The sequence below is a fragment of the Amblyomma maculatum genome, chromosome 4 (assembly GCF_055883805.1).
Source record: "Amblyomma maculatum isolate TAMU_Amacu chromosome 4, ASM5588380v1, whole genome shotgun sequence".
Classification (NCBI taxonomy): Eukaryota; Metazoa; Arthropoda; class Arachnida; order Ixodida; family Ixodidae; genus Amblyomma; species Amblyomma maculatum.
In genome coordinates this window covers 93969530-93996046 of record NC_139347.1, presented here as the reverse complement: position 1 = coordinate 93996046, position 26517 = coordinate 93969530, and the positions used below count along the sequence as shown (strand labels likewise).

Genomic DNA, 26517 nt, shown 5'->3' with positions numbered 1-26517 from the left:
GATTGGGCTGGTAATCAAATCATATTCCTGCAAGTCCCCTCTGCCCGGTGAAAAAGAGTAATTTTCAAAATTATCAGTAAATCTTTGTTTTTAAATTACAGGAACTTGGCAACCGATACCATAGATGACGAGCAAGTGATGGCATGAGGACAGACGTCATATCTGTAGTCCTCAAACCTGTAGTGTACGAGTTGTTGAAGTAGACAAGCGCCTGTTAGTGACAAGTTCGGATATTGCTTTTCCAAAACGACAAAAGCGAACTCAAAATATTTTACTTCATAAAAAGCAAAGCGAATATCGCCGACCAAGCCTCTAGCGAGTTCACACACGCACGGCTGCCCTTGAAAATATCTCCGGTTGAGATCACAAAATGGAAAGTTTTCTTTTCTTTTTTTTTTTTATTGCGCAGGAGCTAAGCGCCACCCCGCGGCAAATATTGCCGCAGAGAACTGCGATCAACGTACCATCGCAATTTTAGTAAAACTTGAAGGGGTAGAAAAACCACTTGAGATGGCGGATATTTCACCAAAACCCTTTTTTGGGGGATGAAAGAATAATAAACAAATATGGAAAGAAGGTAGGAAGTTAAAACTCCTGGGAAAAAATCACAGATATAAAGTATCAGAGAAGAAAGTACACGCTAAGGCATTGTTATCGCATAACGTTGGTTAAGTGCCTCCTCAAATATTTTCTAATGCTCTGTGGCAGTACTCATGAGCATATCTTGGAAAGTTTTGAATATTTCACACAAATTAATAATCAGTATGTGCCTTTTAAACGTCAAATAGCTAATAGGAGAAGAGGCCTGATCAGCCAGGTTCGTTGGTTCATGCCGGACGGAGAAATGAAACAGCACTGAAAGACAGGGCAGGAGAGAAGAGACAGATGTGTTGACTAAAAAACGTAGGGTTCATCGCAAATAAAGACAGCATTATAGAGGAGTAGGTCAAAAATAAACTAAAGGTCCGCGCTTACGTCTTAAGAACGAAAGTGGCGAAAGTCACTTTACAAGACTGCTCCCACTAGCTGCACTGCATCGTCAGTGTCATCATCATCATCATCATCATCATCAATATAACTGACTGCATCGTCGCTCTCATCGCTACTTTCATTGCCGCGCAATATGCGTCGAGATGTATCTAGAAGATTCCAGCCACTCACTGGTGTTTCTGCAATGTTCCAGGTTATGCTAGCCATGGTCTGCGGCTTCATCTAGATGTTGCTTCACTGCCTCTAAACTGAGCGTTGGCGCCTGCGACAGGCATTCTTATTTCGACGACCAGTGAGCACGTTTGCTGCTATCGCGGCCGCCGAGTTGCTTAGTTCTTTTGCGGGCGAAAGTCAGCCCAATAAAGAATTGATTCAAGTGCTATATTACGCCCGTCTCGTCTTTCGGTGCCTACGACTCCGTCATAGATACGTGACACTAATATCATTACGCTAGACAAGGAGGATTGCGATCGGTTTCTAAATATCCCGACGTGACTCCAGTGGTTTGCGCGCTAGGCTGGGAATCGGAAGGATAATGGTTCGATTCGCGGTGGAGACAGTTGCTTTCTTAACTGTTAGTTCATGCGAAGGTGTCCGCGGCCCTTGAGTCCGGGAAGTCTTCCGCTTTCAAACTGTACTATCAACAGAAGATATTGAGGAATAAATGAATGATTTGTAACAAAAGTATTTTTTCAACTTTCAGGTCTGTACTTCCTTAACTCCTCCATACTAGATGTTCAAAAAAATACAGTGTGAGAAGTCGGCCTGTTGTTTTTTTTTTTCTTCCCTTTTCTGTCCTACTCCGTTGCGGCGTCTTCTACGGTCAGCAAATCTACGCAGCAATCAATCGTCTGTCGGAATCTGATCTTTTCAAATTTTGTGAAAACAAATTCCTATTTAGGCTTTGCTCGTCAGCGGGCATTATTCAGTGCTTAGTTCTTGTTTTTTGTTGTTTTCTTTTTGTACCCAACCTACAGTTGGGACATGAGTAGCGCCGTAGTAAGGTGCTCCGTATTAATTTTAACTGTATGTCGTTCATGATAATCATCAAGATCTCAGTACGTATGGACATTTGTAGTTTATGGGCATCTATGAACACCCTATAACAAAATTCATTTAATCTCCGCAGCGTTTATTTTACGGACCTAAGTGTTATATGGCTTTTCTTCTGAAATACATCTCGAGCGGCCGATAATGTCCCCGTAGGAAGTGGGAACAGTTCACCATTACACTAATATTCCAGCCTGCCTCCTTCACCCCCTTTTTTTTCTGATTCGCACTAGGCAATAATTAAGCTGCTTTGATCTCCCCCCCCCCCCCCCCCCCCCCCCCCCATTGCATGTTCTTCATCTCATCCTTTCTACTCTGAAAAGAACAGAAATGTGTTGCTGCACACGAAGACTAGGAGGGAACGTTCTTGACCCATTTTATACTTATGTCTATAACCATTAAACGCATTTTGATTGGTTCATGGCAGAAATAATGCTCAAGGAACTTTACAAACAAGGAAGAGGCTAAGCTGTGCGTGGACCATCTAGTTTTCGAAATGCGCAGGCGTTGTTCAGGTAATTGAGGGGGGGGGGATGGGTGATTAGCAGCAAATGGAAAAAGTCATGAACCGATCATTTCGACAATTTTGGCAATTCTCTCAGATATTCTAAATAAAACGCAACTCCTAACACTGCTCCAAAAGATTTTCGTGCTCATTAGGTTTTGAACTAGCATTTGGGCAATGTAAAAATATGAGTTGTACTGAAATACAATTAATTTTTTTTTTGTTACAGTATTCCTGAATTTCAAAAAGTAGTCAACTCATATTTGCGCATCCTGGGTTTTAGCAGAGTCTGAACTTTCAGATAAATTAAGCAGTCTTTAACTAGAGTTTTTGAGCATCCTGAGTTTATCCTACATGGTGATGGAATTGGCAGTGTTTCTTTATAGGCGGGTTTATCTTTGTAGCTGCCTGTAGGCAGTTGCTCTGTCTAAGCCACTTATATCAATGAATGCGTGTCTACCAGTGTTTCATAAGACAATGTGTGCCAACAACTCCAACACCCTTTTTCTGTCTGTTCGCCGCTTTCTTGCGAGCCAATAGGGGCACACGGTGTGAGAAACATCATCGACGTTTTTCATGAACTTCATCGCGCTCTCAGATTTCAATTCTACTCCGTCCTGAATCGCAGCAATTCGCAATGATACCTCCAGTTCCCCAACCTTGCCATGCAGAAATTCTGGAGCTAGATTTGACAATCTGCGTAAAGCTCAAGCTCCCGCCGTGCAGATCAAAGATGTGCTCTCGTGGAACACAAGTGGAAGTGTCAGAGCTTTTTAATATTGGCTCTAGAATATTTTCGATCGCAACAAGTTCAGCAGGTATGCAAAACAGTGTGCACAAAAATTCATTTCTATTAAATAACATGTATAGCCTCTAAAGCATCGGCGTCTTTTGTTGACAATAGGCTCTTTTGAGACAAAAATTGGACCTTAAAAATAGGAACGGCACGACACAGTACGCAACAACATATATATGTATATATATGTATATATATATATATATATATATATATATATATATATATATATATATATATATATATATATATATATATATATATATATATATATATATATATATATATATATATATATATATATATGTATATATATATATATATATATATATATATATATATACAGCACCCAAACGTAGTTCCTATTTTCCTGAAACAGCTAACATGAGACACTAGAGACTGTGCATGTAGGCTCCCTAACCGGACATGCATACAAGCGGTGCCATCTCACGTGGTAGTGGAGCTCACCGCAAGCAACCAGACCGCCCTTGCCCCGCGTCGCGGTGGCGCTGTTTCAGACGTCTCATAAAGATCGTTCCGACTCTGTCATAGTATCTAGATGGCGCTGGCTTACAGTAATGTTTAAATGGTTTAAACCGGTTTTTTGTCGCAAAAGAAGACAGATTATCACTGTCTCGCCTCTACGAAAACAACTTTTACTCAAGAAACATAACTTTTCACGTTGAAATAGTTCGTCAGCTATGGCATAATTAAATATAACTAATAAATAATTTGTGAAGGTAAGGAAACAAGACGAATAAGTAAAGTAATAATACTTTAGAATGCGTATATATCGGATTAAAATACTGCCATACGTAATGGCAACATTTAACGCGCGATACAAATGGGACACAAATGCAGCAATTTTTTTCCAGACCGTCGCTATTGCTCGACGATAATAATGTAAAAATGCTTCTAGAAAGTAAACAGCCGCAACAAAAGTTTGAAATTAAAATATTTATCAAACGAGTATCCATATGCAAATGATGGTTGTGGGAGTTGATAAAAGCATGAGTGCAACAAGCAACTAGATCTTCTCTTGAGCTCCCAGGGCAAATGCCCGCAGCAAGACCTTTTTAAGAATTTTCGGCTGTGCAAACACGCAAGGCTTTTTGAGTTAAGCACTAAAGCCTAGCGCTGGCTGATCGTTTGGAGCGCTCAATAAATCTTCAATTCGAGCTGAAACCGGATATTTTGGTGTGAAAGTGCCTTTTCCTGCTACCATTTCATGGCGATAAACTCAAGCTCCTGATAAAATCTTTGTCTATTTGAAATGCCTCAATTAGCAAGCAAAAGCATTTTTTTTTTTATCTTAAGAACGCCAGTATAAGAGCATAGGCAATTTCTCCAGCATTCGACATCTTGGTGTTTATTTCTCCCAATTCTGGTTCAAATTCTTGTTGTAGGGGACACAGCTTGTTAGAAACTTGTACAATTGAGTATTTGATATTTCCTTTCTTAAATTATCACAATGCTTTGTGACTTAAAGTTGTATGTTCGAATTGTTGACTGGAACATGTTTGATTGTTTCTAGATACAACCTCCTAGCCGACTCCTCTGCTGGAAAAATGACTTCTACACTGACGATCTTATCAGCAGAGAGAAGGGACGGTGCTCTCTACACCTGCATAGTGAGAAACGCCTATGGCTCGGACGAAACAAATATACAGCTCCTGGTACAAGGTAAAATCACTTTGCTTTAAAGCATGGCAGCTAGTTGCTGCCGTTATTCTAAGTCGTACGAAAATGCCTGCGTGGTCCTTATGCCCCTGTCACACGGCCATTGAAAGTGGCCGTGTGACAGGGGTATAAGTCGGGATTCGCGGGTCCTGGATGGCTGGATTTCGATCTCCATTCCAATCTCAAATTGAAAGCCCGAGTTGGCAGACCCTGCAAACTCAGCCATTCCCATCTCATGTGGTCATGTGACGTCACAACTGATAACCAGTTAGTGGGGCATGGCCATGCCACCTGCCAACTACCAGCACTCAGAGCCATGCCTGTGATTTTTAGCTCACTATACAGAGACTCAGGATCTCGCTACAGAGTAGATATTCAGCATTAACCAAGGAAAAAGACATTAGTGTAAAGCGAATAACGATAATTTCAGATATAGTACTGAGTGAACAGTAGAAATTTGTGGTTTATGGTTAGAAAGGTTACCAGTAAATTGTCTAAGCAGACAAAAGATTTGATTAGGAAACGCCAAAGTATGAAAGCTTGCAACCCAACAGGCAGGATAGAGCTAGCAGAGCTATCAAAGGTGAGCAATAGGAGCAAAACGTTTTAAAAAAGGAAGAATAACATGACGAGAACAAGTATGCTCTAATAAGGGGGGCAGCCTAAAGCGGGGAAGAGGAAATTAGGCATAGGCATAAATCCGATGTATGATCAGAGGGACACGGCGGGCAATATCATCACTAATATGGGCAAGATAGTCAAAGTAACCGAGAAGTTCTATATGGACCTGTACAGTAGCCGAAGTAATGAGGTAATGAATGATGACAGCAATGAGATTGGTAGTAGGGAAGAGATATCAGGTGTTTCCGTCAGTAACGAAGGACGAGGTCAAATAACCTTTAGAGGCTTATGAAGAAGGGAAAAGCAGCAGGGGAGGATCAGGTCATAACGGAAAACAGCGCTAGCAGACGAAGGACAAGAAAAAGGAGGATACATAACTGCGCTATCAAAGGTAAGCAGCGCAGTTGTGTGTCCTCCATTTTCTTGTCCTTCGTCAACTAGCGCTGTTTTCTGTTATGCTCTACCAACTCGCCCAGCAACATACATTGCTCGAGGATCAGGTAACTACATATATTTGTTCAAGGGTGAGAGATATCGTGCTTGAAAAACGATCCACCCAGCACATGCAATGCCTTGTGTCATCTACGGTGACGGAATCGTGAAATAACGCTAAGGTGATCTTAATTCATAAGAAAGGGGACGCTAAAGTCTTGAAAACTTATAGACCAATTATCTTACTATCCGTTACGTACAAGGTATTTACTAAGGCCATCACTAATAGAATCAGGTGAATCTTAGACTTCAAGCAAACAAAGGATCAAGCAGGTTTTCGGAAAGATTACTCTACTGTAGATCGTATCCATACTATCAGCCAGGTGATTTAAAAATGCCCAGAATATAACCAGCCACTATACATAGCATTCATTGATTAGAAAAAGCATTTCACTCGGCCGAAACCTCGTCAGCCATGCAAGTACCGTGAAATCGAGGTGTAGATGAACCGTATGTGAAAATGCGGGAAGATATCTCTGTAGTGGTAGCACAGCAACCGTAGTTCTTTCTAAAGAAAAGAATATAATTCCCATAAAGAAAGATGTCAGGCAAAGAGACACGATATCTACAGTATTCACAGCTTGCTTAGAGGAAGTATTTAGAGTCTTCGAATAGGTATGAAATCTTTGATTTGATGATGACATTGCTTCACTAAATAACGCAGCAAATGATTTGCAAAGAATTATTGAAGACCTAGACAGAAAAAACGAATAGGTAGCGAAACACTCGAAGTGGTAGTCGAATATGCCTAATTAGGCGAGGTAGTAACCACCGATTCGGACAATGAAAGGAAAATAACTACGAGAATAAGATTAAGATGGAGTGCGTTTGACAGGTTTTCGCAGAATATAACTTGCAGCGTACAAGTATGGCTCAGCAGGAACGTGTATATCAGTTGCATCTTACTGGTACTCACCCATGGGGTTGAAACGTGGAGGCCATCAAAAAGGGTTCTATTTACGCTGAGAACAACGCAGAGAGATACGGAAGGGAAATGGTATGTGTAACGTTAAGAGCTCGAAAGTTGGCCAAGTGGGTCAGAGAAATATTTCGAGTTAAGAACATTCTAGTAGTAACCAAGAAGAAATTAGCAAGGGAAGGACAGATTGTGCGACTAGAGGATAACCGATGGTCACTAAGGGTAACAAAGTCGATTCCAAGGGCAGTAAATCGCAGCAGAGGGCGTCAGAACGTTAGGTAGACGGATTAGGTTAGGAAGTTTGCAGGCGTCAAGTAGATGGAGCTTGCACAGGGCCGGGTTTATTTGAGGAGTATGTGAGAAGCCTTCTCACTGCATAGTGTATAGTCGGCAGATGACGATGATTAATTGAGTCCGAAAACGCCGATAGACCTCAAAAACGAGGGAGATAACACTGTCATGTAAGAGAGGGCACATATAATTATGACTGTTTATGTGGCGTTTAACGTCCCAAGCGACACATGTGCAATGAGGAATGCTGATGCGGATGAGTCCGGAATAATTTAAACCATCTGGAGTTCCTTAACGGGCATTGACATCGAGCAACAGGTAGAATTTTTATATCTTGCTTGCATCAACATACGGTCGCCGTGGCTGGGATTTAATCAGCGCCAATGTCATAAAGACACCGCGGCTCATTAGAGTAATAATGATTAGCACATGCGGATACTCTTGCACACAAATGTAGCGCATGTGTGCTCTACAGTACTGAAAGGTGCATTTGGTGAGTTCTAGTTTTGCGTGAGCACTCACACCAATAGAACATCACAAAGATGCTGTATTTGCTTCTCGGCATATGCAGGAAACATTACGCGTGAGAATTTATTGTTTCGAATATTAATCTACGTAATGCTGAATAAGGTTCCAAAAGGACGAAGATTTGAGTAGCGTGTGCACTATTGTTAAGATCAATATTTATGCACGTTTTACAGTAATAGACCACTGTCTTGTGTTGCAGAGCCCCCTTCTTCGCCAGCCGACGTTCGAGCCACCAAGATTTCAAGCCGCACAATTGAGATAACCTGGTCGCCGTCGTACAATGGGAACAGTCCCATACGGAAATACCACGTCCACTTCACGAACACAACGAGTGAGTGCTTGTGTGTTTTCAGTTATATAAGATTGCAGCAGTGTCATTCAGAGCAATTCGTAGTTGGAGTTTCTGGAGTTCGTTTCGATAAGAGTACACGAGCAGAGCGCTCGAGGAGCCGCAGGAAATGAGTTCCTGAAAGCGGTGCGTCCGTTTGAAGAAATTTCATTAACAGACGCGAACGGGTGACACAGTGGCTTTCAGAGATATTGACTGCGCTTTCTCTCAGCAGGTTGGGAATCCGCTGGAGCACCCTCGCACCTTTCCGTTCCCGGCACCGAAAATAGAGCCATTGTTTACAAGCTGCTGCCAATGACAACCTATAGGGTAAAGGTGGTCGCAGAAAATGCCTTAGGCCACAGTCCGCCGAGTGACGCACTTGAAGTAACAACGAGCGAAGAAGGTACAGCTTTCCGTTTTTTTCTCGCCGGTTCGTTTGGGGAGGACAACTTGAAAACCCTCTGACTTTACTATATTAAATTGAAGATAACGCATTGCTTCATATAAAATCCTCAGTCATGCGATAATGTGCACATTTGGTTGCGGCTCGCGAAACTTGTAACAAAATAAGGCGTTTTGACTTCTTGTATCTTGTTAACAATAGCGCTAAACCATTGTACAAAATTAGTATCATATCTTTACGATGATTGTTCACTTCAGGCTCACAAAACGTTTGGTATAGGTCTATTTGTCACAAACGGTATATATAAATGTATATTCCTGCTTTGCCCGTATGAAGTAGGACTATGTGACGTTCTCCCATTTGAATGGTTCTTGCTTGGCGTACCTTTCATTCCCAGCTTCCTCCCTTCCATTACGGCTCGGACTATGTGTTCACAGAACAAGAGTGACGATTACTACGCCTTTCCTTTCCTGTGAAAATTTATTTCTTTGTATAAGTCACGTTCCAATCCGAAATGTGAGAAAAATTTCGCATCGTGGAAGAAGCAAAAAAAAAAAAAAAAAGTGCACAAGTACACAAGAGTCAAAGTAGACAATAATTAAATAAACGATGTTATTTTTTAACTTTCGTGAATAAAACCGCAATGCTTTACCATTTATTCTTGCCTGAAATATATTAGTGCCATAGTATTATATGCCCCGTTCTGCAGAATAAGAGGTTGGCATTGTAGGCGTCGTCTATACTGGCGTAATGAAGTTGTTTGGAATCAAAGTGTCCAAAATAAGCACTGGGCTCAAAAATCGTTTCTTTAAAACAACTATAAATATTACGCCAACAATTTTACTCAATACGCTTTTAAGGCTTATGTAGAGTCGCGTACTGTAAATGTCAGGCATATTAGATGTTCGCTAAGATTTTAAAAGTGTTTAACACGATGTGCTTCCCTTGTGTGCCGCGAATTCATTCAGATCTTTTTTTGTAAATATGCTGCTTGCTAACCGCAACAGTAGCTTTATCCCCGACAAAACTGAGTATTTTTTATATTTATACAGCAAAACACTTGTTAGAATTTTTAGTGTGCAAAATCGTCTATTACTTTCTGCTTTCGCATACAAAAAAAGGTTGACTTATAATTATTATTATTTTTTTTTGTAAATCATTTATGAGCGTCGTGTGTTTTCTTATTGTATACGTTCGTGATAACGATCAATATGCGAACAGGTAGTCATCCCTCGGCCAGCTTCTAGTTTGCTATTAATTTCAGAAAACTCCTGATTGGTTTTCAGTCGCAATCTAATTTTTTTCTTTTAAGCGCAGGGCGAATTTCATAAACAGTGAATTGACGCCCATAGCAATCTTAGATGGTAAAAAAGTACCTTTTCCATATTTCGAAATTGTCTCACAATCATTTTAGAAAAGGAGCCAATTATTTTTATATCAGGTTTGTTTACTCGCTAATAGCGCAGGAAAAATCCTAAAATGTAACTTTCGCTATATATCGGAAGCTAACGCCATTCCTAACAATATGTGTTTGAGAGAACCCTTTAATATGACACAGTTATGTCTAAATGCAAACATACGTCCCAGAATCCTGGGCCTGAACAAATAGCGATTTCTTGTCGCATGGAACTAACTGGCTGACAAATATGGTCATTGAATATAGGCGAAATCAAACATATGAAATTGCACAGGACTTTCGAGGTAAACTGCCAATATGACGAACTTCAGGTCTGAATTTGTACATATGGTTACTGTTCCTTCCTTCCACAGCACCCGGAGGGCCGCCTCTGCACGTTAAGGTCGAAGCCACTGGCTCCCAGTCGTTGAAGGTCACGTGGGAGGTATGTTTATGCTATTCTTGGTTATACCTTCTGTGTCTTTCATTTCCAATTGTAAGTAAATATTTTTTTTTTGTTTCTAGGTGAAAAAAAAATGTGCATGCATTTCCACATTCTCATTTTTGTCACCATTTCCAGAGACGATAGGAGGGAGAAAAACGAGTACATGAAAATCGATAAGCCATAAGAAAGCTCACTTTTCAGCGAGCTGACTATCATTTATGAAGTGAGAAGAATTACAACCTGATCTCTTAGAATGCAAAACCTGTCGCAGAGCATAGGACTTAGTCCTTTGTTTTCGACTGCAGCTGAACGTGTTCAAGGAAGCTGAAAACCTTACTTTGTGTTCATGAAGAAACTTTGAAATTTCTAAATATGCATTGAGCTACTTGTTGAATCGGTTATTATGAGTTCGAATATGTAGAAAATTAACTTGTTTTAAAAGTGCACTGGTCTTAGTTTAAACGGCTTAATCATTACGTGCATGTCACCGTGAACACGCGTTCGCATTCATCATGACCAGGTTATCCACAACAATTTATCGATATGAAGTGAACATTGACACGATAAGGAGTACTCGTTAGTCCCGGTGATATTACAGACATACGGATAAAAAATGAAAGTTAAAACATTATCAGTTAACAAATTAACAATGGTTTAACTTTGGTTAAACGGAGTGAGAAGCAGCAGCTTCACGATGTTAGTTTCTTGCTCTTCATCCGACTCTCGCTGGGAACTTCCCTGCTCTTCAGACGGCGTCTCAGATGTAGAGGCAGCTTCTACTGATTCAACTACGCGCGGCATTACCACCTAGCCGCGTCGCCACTGCGCTGCTTGGCGAAACGTTTTTCCCTCCCCACCGTTGTCTCGGCTGTTGTCTTCACCCTTTCCCGTTCACGAACTTTCCGTACACTTTTATGACGAATCGCGCTGCCGTCCGGATAGTCAGACTAGGCTAACCGCCGGCGGTATCTCATGCGGCGACACACTTGCTCAGCACCGGACTGCTAGCCATCTCCGCAGCTGTTGTCTATGCTCGCCTGAACACATGACGTCATGATCTATCTAGCATCTGAACACAACATGTGGACTTGCTGCGTAGGCTTGCCGCCGCTCAGGCCTTGATGCCATGGCCTAGCACGTCAGCACCACATGTGCACTTCGTGCCAAGTGCGTCAGCGCTGCTTCGGTTATGTACTCGGTTTAGGAGGCCATGGCGTCATGGCCGAGCAAGTAAACACTGCATGCCGACATATTCCCATGCGCGTCGGTGCTCCTTCCGTCGCGTACACGATGTAGGATGGCTTGACGTCACGCCCTATCACGTAAACGCCGCGTTTCATCTCCTCAGCGAGCCCAGAGTCGATCCCTTGACCAGATTTTGATTGACCTTGAAGGGACTTTGACGTCCCCGGCTTGACCTTGAAGCGACCTCGACCTATGCAATGGCTTAATCATTGATCATTCAGTGGTTCTCCAAACTTACAAATTGAAGGTTTGATCTTGGCTGAGCCTTGAAGGTCATGGGCAGCGCACACCGAAGACAGCCCGAGACCTCTAGTAGTGAAGCTACCACTACAAAGTTGTTGATCCTAATCCAGTGCTCAAGCCGAAGATCAGTACCTAACTGAGCCGGCGCTCTTACTTTGGCTTGAGCAGCTCTTGGCATCTTTAATTAATTTATATAAATTTGGTCACATGTCATTACAGACGTCAATTTTCTTTAGCTCCTATAACTGCCTACAACCTCCTATTTTTATAAAAGCAACTCGTACTCTTCACCACCCGTTACTGCCTTCTTTCTAAAAGGATGCTATAGCTCAGATTTACTATGTCGGACCTTAGTAGGCTTCTCATGCTATTTGACATGTCAAAGGAGTTCCAACACTGTAAGAAAATATTGCGGTTTTTCTCCCCGTACTCCACTTGGAAGTCTGATTATTTTAAGGTCATTCACAAGAGGAAACAGGGATTAGCTGTCATAATAATTCGTCTCTGAGAGAGGTTTATAAGATCGTCTAGTCTATTAACCTAAGGTAATACTCTATTCTGCGAAGCTTTTGTGGACCTAAATGAATTGCAGAACATCGTAATTTTTGAAACATGAGGTCCGCACGGTGATCGGTGAAAACACTAATTTAGGGTGTACCTTGCTCCTACGGTAAGAAATTCAGGAGTACTTGAAATATTTTGTGCATGAAAATATTTTATTACTAGTAATATGTTGCGGCAAACAAAGAAGACACACTATATCTGCCCTTTACCTAGTTTTACTTTTTCCTCGTTAGTGTCACTCTCGTACGGTTTTGCACACTGCAGCGTGTGAAATCAATAATCCCATCAAATTGCCTTTAAGTTTTTTGGGTTCTTGAAGCTATGAATCACAAGAAGTCATAAAACTGACGAAAACTATACCGCGGCAGCTGCAGACTCGCAAAACTCCAAAATAATAAAATTTGTAAACGTAATCGATTTTTGAGGCCTTCCGTTCGAATTGTCTTTGCTTTAATCACGATTGAATGCACGCAGCCTCCACGCAAGGAGCTTCAGCACGGAAAAATCCAGGGCTACTACATTGGCTACAAAGAGGAGGATCGCGACGACGCTGAGTTCCAGTACAAAAATGTCGAAGCCCTGGAAGCCAGCGGATCACGGCGACACCGCATGAGCCACCTGACAAACCTGAAGCGAAAGACCACCTACGTGGTGAAAGTGCAGGCCTACAACAGCGAGGGGGCGGGACCAATGTCTGACGATATCAGCGCCACCACGCTCGAGGCCGGTACGTTGCCATGGCGCCTGTTCTCGGTATCAGCAAACTAACAGAGCAGCTCCATTTTCTTCGTTTTTCGGCCGCTGTTGATTCAACGCGGTGTAATGAGAACTGTCACCGGCAAGTTTATTTGGTGGTTCCTAAAAGAAAGTGAGCAGCTCCGGAGGCACTGTCTGGGGCAACTGAGATAGATAGCAGTGATGAAAACTTCCAAGCTCCAAAAATGTGCGGATATAACGCTGGCGTTTTTGTTGCCGGCATGAAGAAATAAAGAAAGTTTAGGCGGCAGTAGTGCTGTTGACAAGCGAGGGGTTAACCTCAGTACTCACACTAACGGCGTACAAGAAGGCAACTGCGAGATATAGTTTTATGTTAACGAGTGCATGAAGCGGTCATGTGTTTTGTTTTCGAGTGGGAGGGAAGGGCGAGGGGGTTGAGGCCTTTTCTCACGCCGATTGCAAGCAAATTCACAACCAATCTTGTGGTATGGAAGGAAAACGCTGCGTGAAGTTTGCATCGGCCTGAACCTAAGGCAGTGTTCATGCGTTTTATGCCCAGTATATATAAACAATCGTCACTGCGATAAGTGGTTTTTGCTAACGAGTGCTAAGAAACAAGATATGAACGCGAGAATACCTTATTTGAAGTCTTACAAAGCGCTGAACATGCAAGTTGTTTTACTAAGCCTAAGTTCTACCTGAAAGCTACAGGATGGTTCTTTGACTTATAACCATTTCTGTAGCCCTGAATTTCAAGATGTTAATTTCAAATGAATACTAGAGCGTATTTTTTTTCTTCACAGAAGTATATCATGGCTGCTGCTCTACCGGTTCACTAGTATCAGACTGCTACTATAGAAGAGTTTAGGCAGGTCTTTGGCGCACTATACTGAGAAGCAAGGGCCGTTGGATCGTGGCTGATTTCATAGATATGAAAACCTGTGAGCAATGCATGACCCGTGTCCTGCGCAGTGGTCAGCAGTTGGTGTGTGGTTGGGACATTTATCAGAGATCTTCGTGTTTCTACGTTTTTGAAATATCGCTCGGAGAATCTCCTCGTAAAATAATGTCTTGAGGGACAAAATACAGACCACGTTTTGTTCTGAATATAGCACGTTTCTTTCTAAAGACATTTTAAAATAAAACGTTGCAGCACCTGAATCAAGGCTTGTTGCACTTTTCTTACAGTTCCATGCCTTCATTATCTCCTAATAATACGACCGACATTAAAATTATGTCGAACCATTACAGTGTTTGGGAAAATGATAGAAACAGGAGCGTAACTCTTATGTCTTATTCAATTTATTTACTTTTTGGTGTCTTGTCGTTATTTATAGCAATTCTTGCAACACATTTTTCTCTTTTAGTACCACCGACATCCCCGGCGTTGATATTCAAATCTAGCACTACCAGTTCGGTTACTGTTGAATGGGAACGGTATCCGGACGACATGGCAGTTAGAGGTAAGTGGCTGCAGCGTTTATTTTCCAATGGTGCTATATTCGGTAATTACAGTTATAATAGCCTCGATAGCACATAATGGTGTCGGAACGCACAATTCATACTGATAAAAAACTGCATGGTTCCGTACAGCCCCGATGAGAGGTAACCCTGTGATTTGAGTTTCTAGACAAGTTCCGTATGCGTGTTTCCGTTTCTGAGTTTCCGTACGCGTGTAGCTTTTGCTCTCCGAACGAAGGGACTCAGTCTGAAAAACAATTTTGCTGCTCTCGTTAAAGTCACAGCGCATTCAAACAAGTCCCGCTTTCAGAGTTAAGTCTGCCTTGCTCTCAAACAGATGGCGCTGTTCACGCGCTGCCGACCGATCGATTCTGAAAATCACTTCTCATGAAGTATATAGATGGCAGCACCGCTCTTTGCTCGTGACTAGAAACGTCTGCAACAGTACCGGCAGGCAGCGAACTTTGGCATTTGATAGTACTGGGTAGCCAATAAGTGCACCTACCTACTTACCTGACTGTCTCGAAGCTGAACGAATGAATTGGTTAGTATTTAGTAAGGGAGAAAAAAAAAAGCTACTTCATGCCTACACACAGTTCACCTACGTTGTTCGATCGGAAAGTAAAAAGATTTAATGATTTTCTGAATAGTTTCTGCCACATCTCGCAACATTCGTCTGAGGTGACAGTGCCGCCTGCTCCTAATCGCCTTCGGAAATCACTTCCAATAAAATGTAATGTTCTTTTGTGAATCCTTAAGACTGGTTTGTACTGGCGAGCCATGCGAAGAGAGAAAGATTTTGTAAAATCGCGATGCAGAAATAGAAAGCTGCCTCAGATGCTAGCATTCGGAACGAAGAAAATGCTTCGTAAAATGCATGGTGGCGCTTGCGCTCACTTTTGATTTCAATACATTTCTACATATGTAGGCACTACGTTAGTTGCTCAAAGAGTTTGGAACTGCCGCTATTTCATACGCATTCAAGTGACCCCCATAGGAAACTTTTGTTCAGCACCAGTAGGAATAGATTTTGTTTCAGTGCGTATACGCTCATACGGACGCCTGTGCCGTGCAATAGAATTGTCTTGTGCCTGGCTTCTGACTGATCCACTAAACCGCGATGTCAACGTGTTTACGTGTCGCTAGCTTCTTATGTTATCTGAGTGGCTAACCCCATCTACCGACGAGCGGACGAAGTGACGGGAAGGATCTTGTAATGACGGGAGAGGTCTCGAGCCGCGAGCTGGAAGGAGAAATCGAAGAGAGCACTCGTGAAGAAAGAACGTAACGTCGGAAGCGCCATCATGTTATCCTATTGTGATCCAGTTTAATCTTTATTAAATTACGTGTCATTTAGGAACACCGATTATGTCATCATGAGCTGCAATTGCTTAATTTAATTGAAACAGTGCAACATAACCAATCATCCTGACCTGTGAACTCACCATATTCAGTGAGAAATCGCTATTTTAGAGCGTTAATCCCAACCAAAGATGTCGGAATCTGCCGAGCTGGCGGCGAAAAAAAAAAAAAAAGAAACCGTCGGGGCGGAGCGAATTCGAACGCTGCAATGTCTCGTGGAATGCGAGTACGGAACGTCATCTCCACAACCGATATTTTACTTTTCTTTGTTTTATGCTCTCGATGAAGGTTACAGTGTGATAAGAGAAAGGCTGCAGTGTGTTTCATAAATGTTTTAGGTTAGCTAGCTCGGTAAAAACTGGCATCCTTTATGTTTCTCCCTTTGGACATTATAGCTTTAGGTAAACAACACTTCCAATGGTACTACTACTCGCTTAACGAGCATCCCAGTGAGCGTGTCTCACAACTATTCTCGCCTTCCAAGTGAAGGCAAAGTAACATGATTAAGCCGATCTCCCCGCGTGGTAAGCTCCAACAGAATTTTGCGCTGTGCATTGTACGATGTCGTCTCCACCAACTTCCACCTGTGCGCAAAAACGTTCAATCTCTCCTACTGTGTTTGAGTACGTTAACGCCTTGCTGTTTGTTTTTTCTTGCAGACTACGTGCTTCATTATCAAGCTGAAGGAGGCGAGTGGCAGCAAAAGGCCATCAGCACAAGCTCCAACAAGTTCACTTTGGAAGGACTTAAGTGCGGATCATTGTACAGCTTTTACATGACTGCTACCAACAGCCTAGGTACAGCAGAGCCTCGCGACATTATCTATGGCCGCACAAGGGGTGCAGGTAAGTGCATGATGATATATTCACAGAACAAGGTCAATTAGAAGAGCACTGCTTTTCTTTTTTTTGATGGCTTCAAAATAGGTGCATTAATTGCACAAACTCTCACTAACCTATCGAATTCATTCACCATATTGAGTCTACTGCTACCGCATTGTACATAACTTATGTTTCTTCTATCGTTTTATAGCGAAAGCGAACATGGTCGGTACACCCCCCGGTAGATGTTAGCTCCCAGTTTTAGCCTCGAAACACACGAGCATCACTCACTTTTCCAGATGTTCGCTGGCTGCGTGAACAAAGCTGGCAGGCAGGAAAGTAATAACTGCAGCAAATAATAAATTAAATGGCCCTAGCCAGAATAGAATGCAGCAGCGGTGAAACAATCTTATTCACAGCAGATAGTCATTTCTAATATTCGAATGCAATGTACTGAATATGTCGATGGACGTGAACACCGTCATGCCATAAATAGCCAGCTGCAGCGCCCGCGTAATGGCATCGGTTGGTCATTACCAGTTTGCAAGAAGTTAATGGTTAGCGGGATCAACGTACACAAAGAAATATTGTGAGACTGTGATCCGCTTTACCCACCATTTAAGAGGTACTTACGTAGCTCTGCTGAAAACGGGATGGGAAGCATTACAGATAACCACTGTTCCCGTGGTCCGAAAACTGCGATTGCCTTGCAGTTTGTCCCCCGGGTCTAAGACCATTAATGCATTATAATTCAGTCACCTCAGAATGAATATAAAATGAATATGACAATTAGAAATACCGCTTGATCCGTCGCGAGCAATTAGGTGCAGGTGCTTGTAGTTCTCTTGGCCGTCATCAGCTGTCGAAAGGCTTACCGTCCAAAAATGGCGCACTGGCACCATACGTAAAAACCAGAAATGCTCAGATATAACATCATGCCCTTACATTCCAGATGCATCCAAGAAGCGATGCTGTTTTTACGATTCGCATGTGAAAAATTTCACTATTTTAAAAAGCACGCTATATCGTCGAAGCAATCAGCGACTGCAGCTTTCGACCACTACTGCACATCACCTCAACTACCCGACTTTCTGGCTCAAGCTTTCACTTATTCCGCAACTTGATTAAGAGGGTGAAAAATATTATGTTCTTATATGTGAGGCATTATTGATTGCTGCTAGTGACAATAATTAGATATAAAGAGGATCCTTTTTTTTCTTTTCCAAGGTTTGAGAAGGCCTTTGCGCTATGATGTCGTAAGGGCGTAGAGAAACCGTGAGGAGATATATTTATGTACAAGGGACAAACTTGCTTCAAAAAACAAAAAACCTCGAGCGACCTGACTGCATTTAGAGGCAAAACGTTTTCTCCTACCATCGAATGTTTTGATTGACGCTGCGGCAAGATGAGCTTATCCTTCACGTCTCAGATGAAACTTTCCCTTCAGAGGGAACACAACATTCATTGAGAGATTCAATCCTCGCTGCATGATTATCGTCTCACTCGCGTGGGGCCACATCCGATATCAGGCTCTGCTACGCTTTGAGTGCCAAACAGCATCCACACTGAACATTACCTGCTCACATCAGCTGACGGGAATCGCCCTCTAAAGTGTATCTAGCAACACACGTCCTGCATTGGTATGAGTTAGCGAGCTTTTTCTCGACCAATGACTCTCTCAGTGCTAGAAGCACGGTTTCAACTGCATGTTCCCGTTCTTAGGAACAGCCCCCAAGAGGTATATATGGACAAGAAGAAGATAGAGTCTTAGACGTCAGCTACAAGCTGGTTGCATGGAATTCTATACGTGCCGTAATAAGCAATGCCGCTACAAATCGCAACGGGGTAATGTCAGCGCCGAAATGTTTCTGTGTGCTGTGGGCTTGTGTGAAAGTTCCTGTAGCCGCCAGGCAACAGCTCCCAAGCAAATCCGAACGTCCGGCCTTCTTCCTAAGCCGCAGTAGTTCCTTTTCTTTCTCAGTACAAAATGATCTGCGCCTCTCATACAGTATAGAAATTCAGCTTCTTATTGGGTCATTGCACTGCAGTGAGACAGAGCTATTGATGTTTTCTGGTAAGCATGTGCAAAGCCTCCAAAGCATTTTTGTTAGGATTCCACGATTGACTTTAGGTCACCCTTTCAGCTACGAATCTCCAGCTGTGCTTCTTATGAAACGTATAATATTGCCATTGACTGAACATTGATCGACCACGGCGTTTCTTTACTCTCACTGCTGCGAATCGAGATGGGACTTCCTTTGGTTCAGGTGCCTAGTTTAGTAAATGCAATTTCAACTGGCTCCTTGCTTCATTAACGCGTCTGGTGGTGACGCTTATTGGGTATTAAAGCCGCTTATTGTAAAATATCTGAAGGTGCTAATGATGTCGTCATCAAATTATTCTGCTAGATTGAGTCTGACAGTTCTTCGGTCTAAAATATTATCCGACGGTGACCACAGTGACAACGACAAATTATACTCCTAGCTCTTGTGCGATATGAAATCTTTTTTTTCAATAGCATGAAGCACTTTGCACCTAATATTTTGTTGATTTGTGCCCGTTTCCAGCATGGCTTCTTTAAGGGGCTTTTATTATTCATTTATTTAATGTACAACCCAGGCCCCGGGTATAAGGCATTACATAAAGGATAGGCATGCCAATTATAAATTGGTGCCCAGGATCTATTTCTTGAATTCGATGAGGTTAAAAGGTGTCCAGGTTACGACGAAATACCGTCCAGTCCCTGCATGATTTGACATTAAAAAACGTCGTCTTAGATGAGTTGACAAATAACGTGATCGGAGATGAGCAAAGGCTCTTGCAAGTGAGGGGCAGTCGATCTTCTATAGATCAGTTTTACAGGAAAGACAACAGGCTGGTGATTGACGTTTCGACGATGAATGATAAAACTTATGAAAAAAGGAAAAGCGACACTTTTCGTCGTGATTCAAGATTAGGTAAAAGGCATAAGGTAAAAGCATACAGATTAGGTAAAAGCATGCACACAAGTGCAATATGAGCAACAGAAATAAATGGAGCGGGTAGCGCGATTTGGAATTGTTTTCTAAGGTTGATTTGATTTATAGTGTTTAGCATCCTGAAGAGACTCAAGCTATTAGATACCATAGTGGAAGCCTCTGAAAAGTTCAACTACCTAAGGTTCCTTAAAGTGCCCTAACATCGCGTAGCACACGGACGGCTTGAGACCGCCACGGACGAGATTCGACCCCGCGTCCTTAAGTTCAGCAGTCGGGCGCCTTAACTACTCAGCCTCCCCGGCGGGGCTTTTATCTAAAAGAGAGAAATGTTAGGCATAGGAGGGTTGCATGCGGCTAAAGCGAATTTTACTTTAAGTCGGACATAAAAATATATCCTTAGAGTGAGATGGAAATAGTAGCCAAACGAGGATTTCAATTCAGAAATCCAAGAGTGCGATTAGAGTCATTAGCGATGTTGGTTATAGGCGACGCTACGTTACATAGGGATGGGATAATCACCAAATACAAGTAAAATACGGAAGACACTACGGGATCGAAAAGAACATATTTATGTAAAATGTGTGCTTGCCTGCAATGAAACGAAACCTAACATGCTTTAGCGGTATTAAGAGGCATAAACCCCTCCTTGCACCACGCTTCGATTTCTATAAGACCGTTCATTTGTATAAGACCTGCATATTTTTATGTAGAGCTTCTTCTTTCAGCAAGAAACAATTTCATCGAACTCAGAACCTTCTGCATACTTCCTTATTTAGGGCATATGTAATCAACTCAAGCACTGAACCTATGGTTGGGTGCATCTGCTTCCTGCATACTTTATTTCTTGGGCACCGCAATGTCTTGCGTTCTGTCTCCTAAAAGTACTTTGCTGGGACATTGTGCATTTTAATAAGCCTGTGCATTGTACCTGTGATTGGGTGTACTTATTTTCAGTGTACAGCATTTAAATTGCACCTCAGTCCAGTTGACGAGGCAATTCTTTCTTGCTGTCTGTCCGAATTGTTTTCATGGTGTTTTTTTTTCTGCAGGATGCTAAAATGTGCATTTTTAGTGTGCTTGAATAATGAATCTGTGGTTGGATTCTTTTCATTCGACCTCACGCAGGTATTTATTTTATATAACAAAGCGTTTTGTCTTCTCAAGGGCCGAAAGCATTTCGCACGAGAGCACGAACGCAAATTCTATAGCTTTAATGTTGTTGCTGTTGTTTTTCTAAGGCCACTGATCAGATATTGGCCGATCACTTTGCTATTTTCGTTAGCATTGGGACGCTCCCTTCAAACCTACTCTTCTCAGGTAATATGAAGTGGTCTCGTAAACAATACAATAGACATGTGAATGTCTAGAGCAGAGAGAGCAAATTCTCAAAGGCCTTTAGAGTGTTCGAAATCACTAAGAATCACAGTCCTTTGGACATCAGGGCTGCTAGATGGCATTATGCAGTGTGCACTCCCCGGGCCAAGTAGTGCTGAAAGATTAGTACCATTTAAAATAGCAGCCTTCATAAACTTAACTAGATGGCGCTGCTTGTAGGACATTCCTCTGCAATGCAGTTGACAAATTTCTCGACTTCTGTAAGACCGTTAGGATGCGGGTGCCAGCGCTGTAAAATATCGGGCGGGAAATGAAACAATCGACAGCAAATAAATAAATATTAGAGGCAATGCTATACGGCATATCACTGATGTGAATGCGCAAAAGCAACCGTCAGAGAGAGAGTTGTACCTTTAGGAACACTTGAGATAACCGGGGAACGAAGGGACGAGTGGTTACTAGCATATATAGACAAGTTCTTTTCTGTCAGTGAAAAATTTTCCGAGCCATTCCATCACCAAATTATTAAGGTTTAGGTTTGAAAGTTTTAGGACAGTTAACCAGTTGAGGTACTTTATCGAATGCTTTTTCAAAGTCTTTCAACGTATCAACAAAAATATCTAAGTCAATGTTATAACTATGTAAGGCCTGTAATGAAAATGCTAGTTAGGTATCACAACAAAGTTTTCTTTAGAAAGCCATGTTGGGTTAGATGGGAAAAAATAACCGAAACAAGAAACTTGAAAGAAACTTGCCTCGACTTTGTTAAATCCTAATTCCCGCATTTACCCACTCCGTTAAGATCCTACCGCCACTATTTGACCTACGATGCAACCACTCGATAATGTGTAATTAGTTTGCAGTCAGAAGTCGGTGTCTCGCTACATTCACGGAATAGTTTTACACACTTTCCGAGTTTTACGGACGTTGGCTGCGTGACGTCATCAAACTACTGACATTACTATATTGACATCACATACTCTTGACTTCCCATACCTTAAAGCTCGTCGACTCATGAAGTCACATGACCCATGCCGTCATATGACTCATTACTGATGGATGTGACAATGATTACGCAATTTGAGGAGTCCCATCGGTGTTTTGCGTCATTCAGGGCACAGTTCGACGCGGCATTCCCAGTGGCTGGCTGTGCGACGTCATCAAGGAACTAACGTCACTAGTAATGACGTCATATACCATACGACGCCTCTTTACCCCCGACATCACATGACTTATGACTGTGACATTGACTCAGCATATTTTAATGTGAGACATAAGGAAAAAAGAACCCCAGCAGGCACAAGATGGAGGGTGGAGACAACACAGGGCGGTGTCTCATAAGTCGTGATTAACATGACTCATCACCTCATATGGCTGATGACGCCAGCAGGTACCAACGTCCGGTGACACATCTTGCAGACACGATTTTGCAAACAGCCGTCCAATGCTTTCGCATTAATAAATCGCAAAAAATTCATTGACCTTGCTCGGCATCAATCTGATAGTATTCTACTCTCGTCGAGTGTTCCAAAAAGCAGTGACATAAGGAAACTGTTTTTTCTGCCATACATCAGTGTTATTGTTCGTCAGGCTCGCCCTGGTGTGCAAATCACCATCTACTGCCCCGTTATAGGGACAAAGTCGTAGGCATAAAAAAGAAGACATGGGAAATAACACTGAAACCAACTCTTTATTGGGGCTGACTTGCGCCCCCTAAAGATCTGAGCGATTCGGCGGCGGCGAAAAGGACAAGAGTGCTCGGCGGACGTGGAACTACATATACTCACCCAATTCAGCAGCGCTGACTTCAAAGACTGCGCAAAAAATTTAAATAACAGGCCAATGGAACCTGGAATTATCTGGAAAGATACAGAAACAGTAGTGCTTCGCTTCAACCACCAGGGGAAACTCTCGGTGCATCACGCTCTATACGGAAAAAGATAAAAGCCGCATCCCACGACCACACGCATGAACATGATGGCTCCGTGCGCTTCAATCACAATGATAATACTGCGTAAACAAGGCTTTCAATATTTCGCGGCACTGCGAAGATGACTGTGCTTTCGTTAGAGACGTTAATGCGAATATGATACGACTGACCTTAAAAATAGCCTTCCTGATTGGGGAAACCGTTGAGACATCACTTAAAAGATAAAAGCCGCATCCCATGACAACACGCATGAACATGATGGTTCCGTGCGCTTCAATCACAATGATAATACTGCGTAAACAAAGCATTCAATATTTAGCGGCACTGCGAAGATGACTGTGCTTTAGTTAGGGACGTTAATGCGAATATGATACGACTGACCTTAAAAATAGCCTTCCTGCTTGGGGAAACCGTTGAGACATCACTTAAAAGATAAAAGCCGCATCCCATGACAACACGCATGAACATGATGGCTCCGTGCGCTTTAATCACAATGATAACACTGCGTAAACAAGGCTTTCAATATTTCGTGGCACTGCGAAGATGACTGTGCTTTAGTTAGAGACGTTAATGCGAATGTGATACGACTGACCTTAAAAATAGCCTTCCCGATTGAGGAAACCGTTAAGACATCACTTAAAAGATAAAAGCCGCATCCCATGACAACACGCATGAACACGATGGTTCCGTGCGCTTCAATCACAATGATAATACTGCGTAAACAAGGCTTTCAATATTTCGCGGCACTGCGAAGATGGCTGTGCTTTCGTTAGAGACGTTAATGCGAATATGATACGACTGACCTTAAAAATAGCCTTCCTGAATGAGGAAACCGTTGAGACATCACTTAAAAGATAAAAGCCGCATCCCATGACAACACGCATGAACATGATGGATCCGTGCGCTTCAATCACAATGATAATACTGCGTAAACAAGGCTTTCAATATTTCGCGGCACTGCGAAGATGTCTGTGCTTTCGTTAGAGACGTTAATGCGAATATGATACGACTGACCTTAAAAATAGCCTTCCTGTTTGGGGAAGCCGTTGAGACATCACTTAAAAGATAAAAGCCGCATCCCATGACAACACGCATGAACATGATGGCTCCGTGCGCTTCAATCACAATGATAACACGGCGTAAACAAGGCTTTCAATATTTCGCGGCACTGCGAAGATGACTGTGCTTTAGTTAGAGACGTTAATGCGAGTGTGATACGACTGACCTTAAAAATAGCCTTCCTGATTGAGGAAACCGTTGAGACATCACTTAAAAGATAAAAGCCGCATCCCATGACAACACGCATGAACATGATGGTTCCGTGCGCTTCAATCACAATGATAATACTGCGTAAACAAGGCTTTCAATATTTCGCGGCACTGCGAAGATGACTGTGCTTTAGTTAGAGACGTTAATGCGAATATGATACGAGTGACCTTAAATATAGCCTTCCTGATTGGGGAAACCGTTGAGACATCACTTAAAAGATAAAAGCCGCATCCCATGACAACACGCATGAACATGATGGCTCCGTGCGCTTCAATCACAATGATAACACTGCGTAAACAAGGCTTTCAATATTTCGCGGCACTGCGAAGATGACTGTGCTTTAGTTAGAGACGTTAATGCGAATGTGATACGACTGACCTTAAAAATAGCCTTCCTGATTGAGGAAACCGTTGAGACATCACTTAAAAGATAAAAGCCGCATCCCATGACAACACGCATGAACATGATGGTTCCGTGCGCTTCAATCACAATGATAATACTGCGTAAGCAAGGCTTTCAATATTTCGCGGCACTGCGAAGATGACTGTGCTTTAGTTAGAGACGTTAATGCGAATATGATACGACTGACCTTAAAAATAGCCTTCCTGATTGGGGAAACCGTTGAGACATCACTTAAAAGATAAAAGCCGCATCCCATGACAACACGCATGAACATGATGCTTCCGTGCGCTTCAATCACAATGATAATACTGCGTAAACAAGGCTTTCAATATTTCGCGGCTCTGCGAAGATGACTGTGCTTTAGTTAGAGACGTTAATGCGAATATGATACGACTGACCTTAAAGATAGCCTTCCTGATTGGGGAAACCGTTGAGACATCACTTAAAAGATAAAAGCCGCATCCCATGACAACACGCATGAACATGATGGTTCCGTGCGCTTCAATCACAATGATAATACTGCGTAAACAAGGCTTTCAATATTTCGCGGCACTGCGAAGATGACCGTGCTTTAGTTAGGGACGTTAATGCGAATATGATACGACTGACCTTAAAAATAGCCTTCCTGATTGGGGAAACCGTTGACACATCACTTAAAAGATAAAAGCCGCATCCCATGACAACACGCATGAACATGATGCTTCCGTGCGCTTCAATCACAATGATAATACTGCGTAAACAAGGCTTTCAATATTTCGCGGCACTGCGAAGATGACTGTGCTTTCGTTAGAGACGTTAATGCGAATATGATACGACTTACCTTAAAAATAGCCTTCCTGATTGGAGAAACCGTTGAGACATCACTTAAAAGATAAAAGCCGCATCCCATGACAACACGCATGAACATGATGGATTCGTGCGCTTCAATCACAATGATAATACTGCGTAAACAAAGCTTTCAATATTTCGCGGCACTGCGAGGACGACTGTGCTTTCGTTAGAGACGTTAATGCGAATATGATACGACTGACCTTAAAAATAGCCTTCCTGATTGGGGAAACCGTTGAGACATCACTAAAAAAATAAAAGCCGCATCCCATGACAACACGCATGAACATGATGGTTCCGTGCGCTTCAATCACAATGATAACACTGCGTAAACAAGGCTTTCAATATTTCGCGGCACTGCGAAGATGACTGTGCTTTAGTTAGAGACGTTAATGCGAATGTGATACGACTGACCTTAAAAATAGCCTTCCTGATTGGGGAAACCGTTGAGACATCACTTAAAAGATAAAAGCCGCATTCCATGACAACACGCATGAACATGATGGCTCCGTGCGCTTCAATCACAATGATAACACTGCGTAAACAAGGCTTGCAATATTTCGCGGCACTGCGAAGATGACTGTGCTTTAGTTAGAGACGTTAATGCGAATGTGATACGACTGACCTTAAAAATAGCCTTCCTGATTGAGGAAACCGTTGAGACATCACTTAAAAGATAAAAGCCGCATCCCGTGACAACACGCATGAACATGATGGTTCCGTGCGCTTCAATCACAATGATAATACTGCGTAAGCAAGGCTTTCAATATTTCGCGGCACTGCGAAGATGACTGTGCTTTAGTTAGAGACGTTAATGCGAATATGATACGACTGACCTTAAAAATAGCCTTCCTGATTGGGGAAACCGTTGAGACATCACTTAAAAGATAAAAGCCGCATCCCATGACAACACGC

At 42.4% G+C, this 26517-nt stretch overlaps 1 protein-coding gene across 1 annotated transcript in view; it reads left to right on the top strand.

Moving 5' to 3' along the window:
* The window catches only part of LOC146191684 (cell adhesion molecule Dscam1-like), a 396722-nt gene that overhangs the window by 345117 nt on the left and 25088 nt on the right, over positions 1 to 26517 (top strand). Inside the window, exons 15-21 of the mRNA XM_084602201.1 lie at positions 4876 to 5024; positions 8072 to 8203; positions 8436 to 8606; positions 10377 to 10447; positions 12974 to 13226; positions 14584 to 14679; positions 16699 to 16884. Coding sequence (XP_084458327.1) covers positions 4876 to 5024; positions 8072 to 8203; positions 8436 to 8606; positions 10377 to 10447; positions 12974 to 13226; positions 14584 to 14679; positions 16699 to 16884 — 1058 coding nt within the window. The remainder of the gene's footprint in view (positions 1 to 4875; positions 5025 to 8071; positions 8204 to 8435; positions 8607 to 10376; positions 10448 to 12973; positions 13227 to 14583; positions 14680 to 16698; positions 16885 to 26517) is intronic.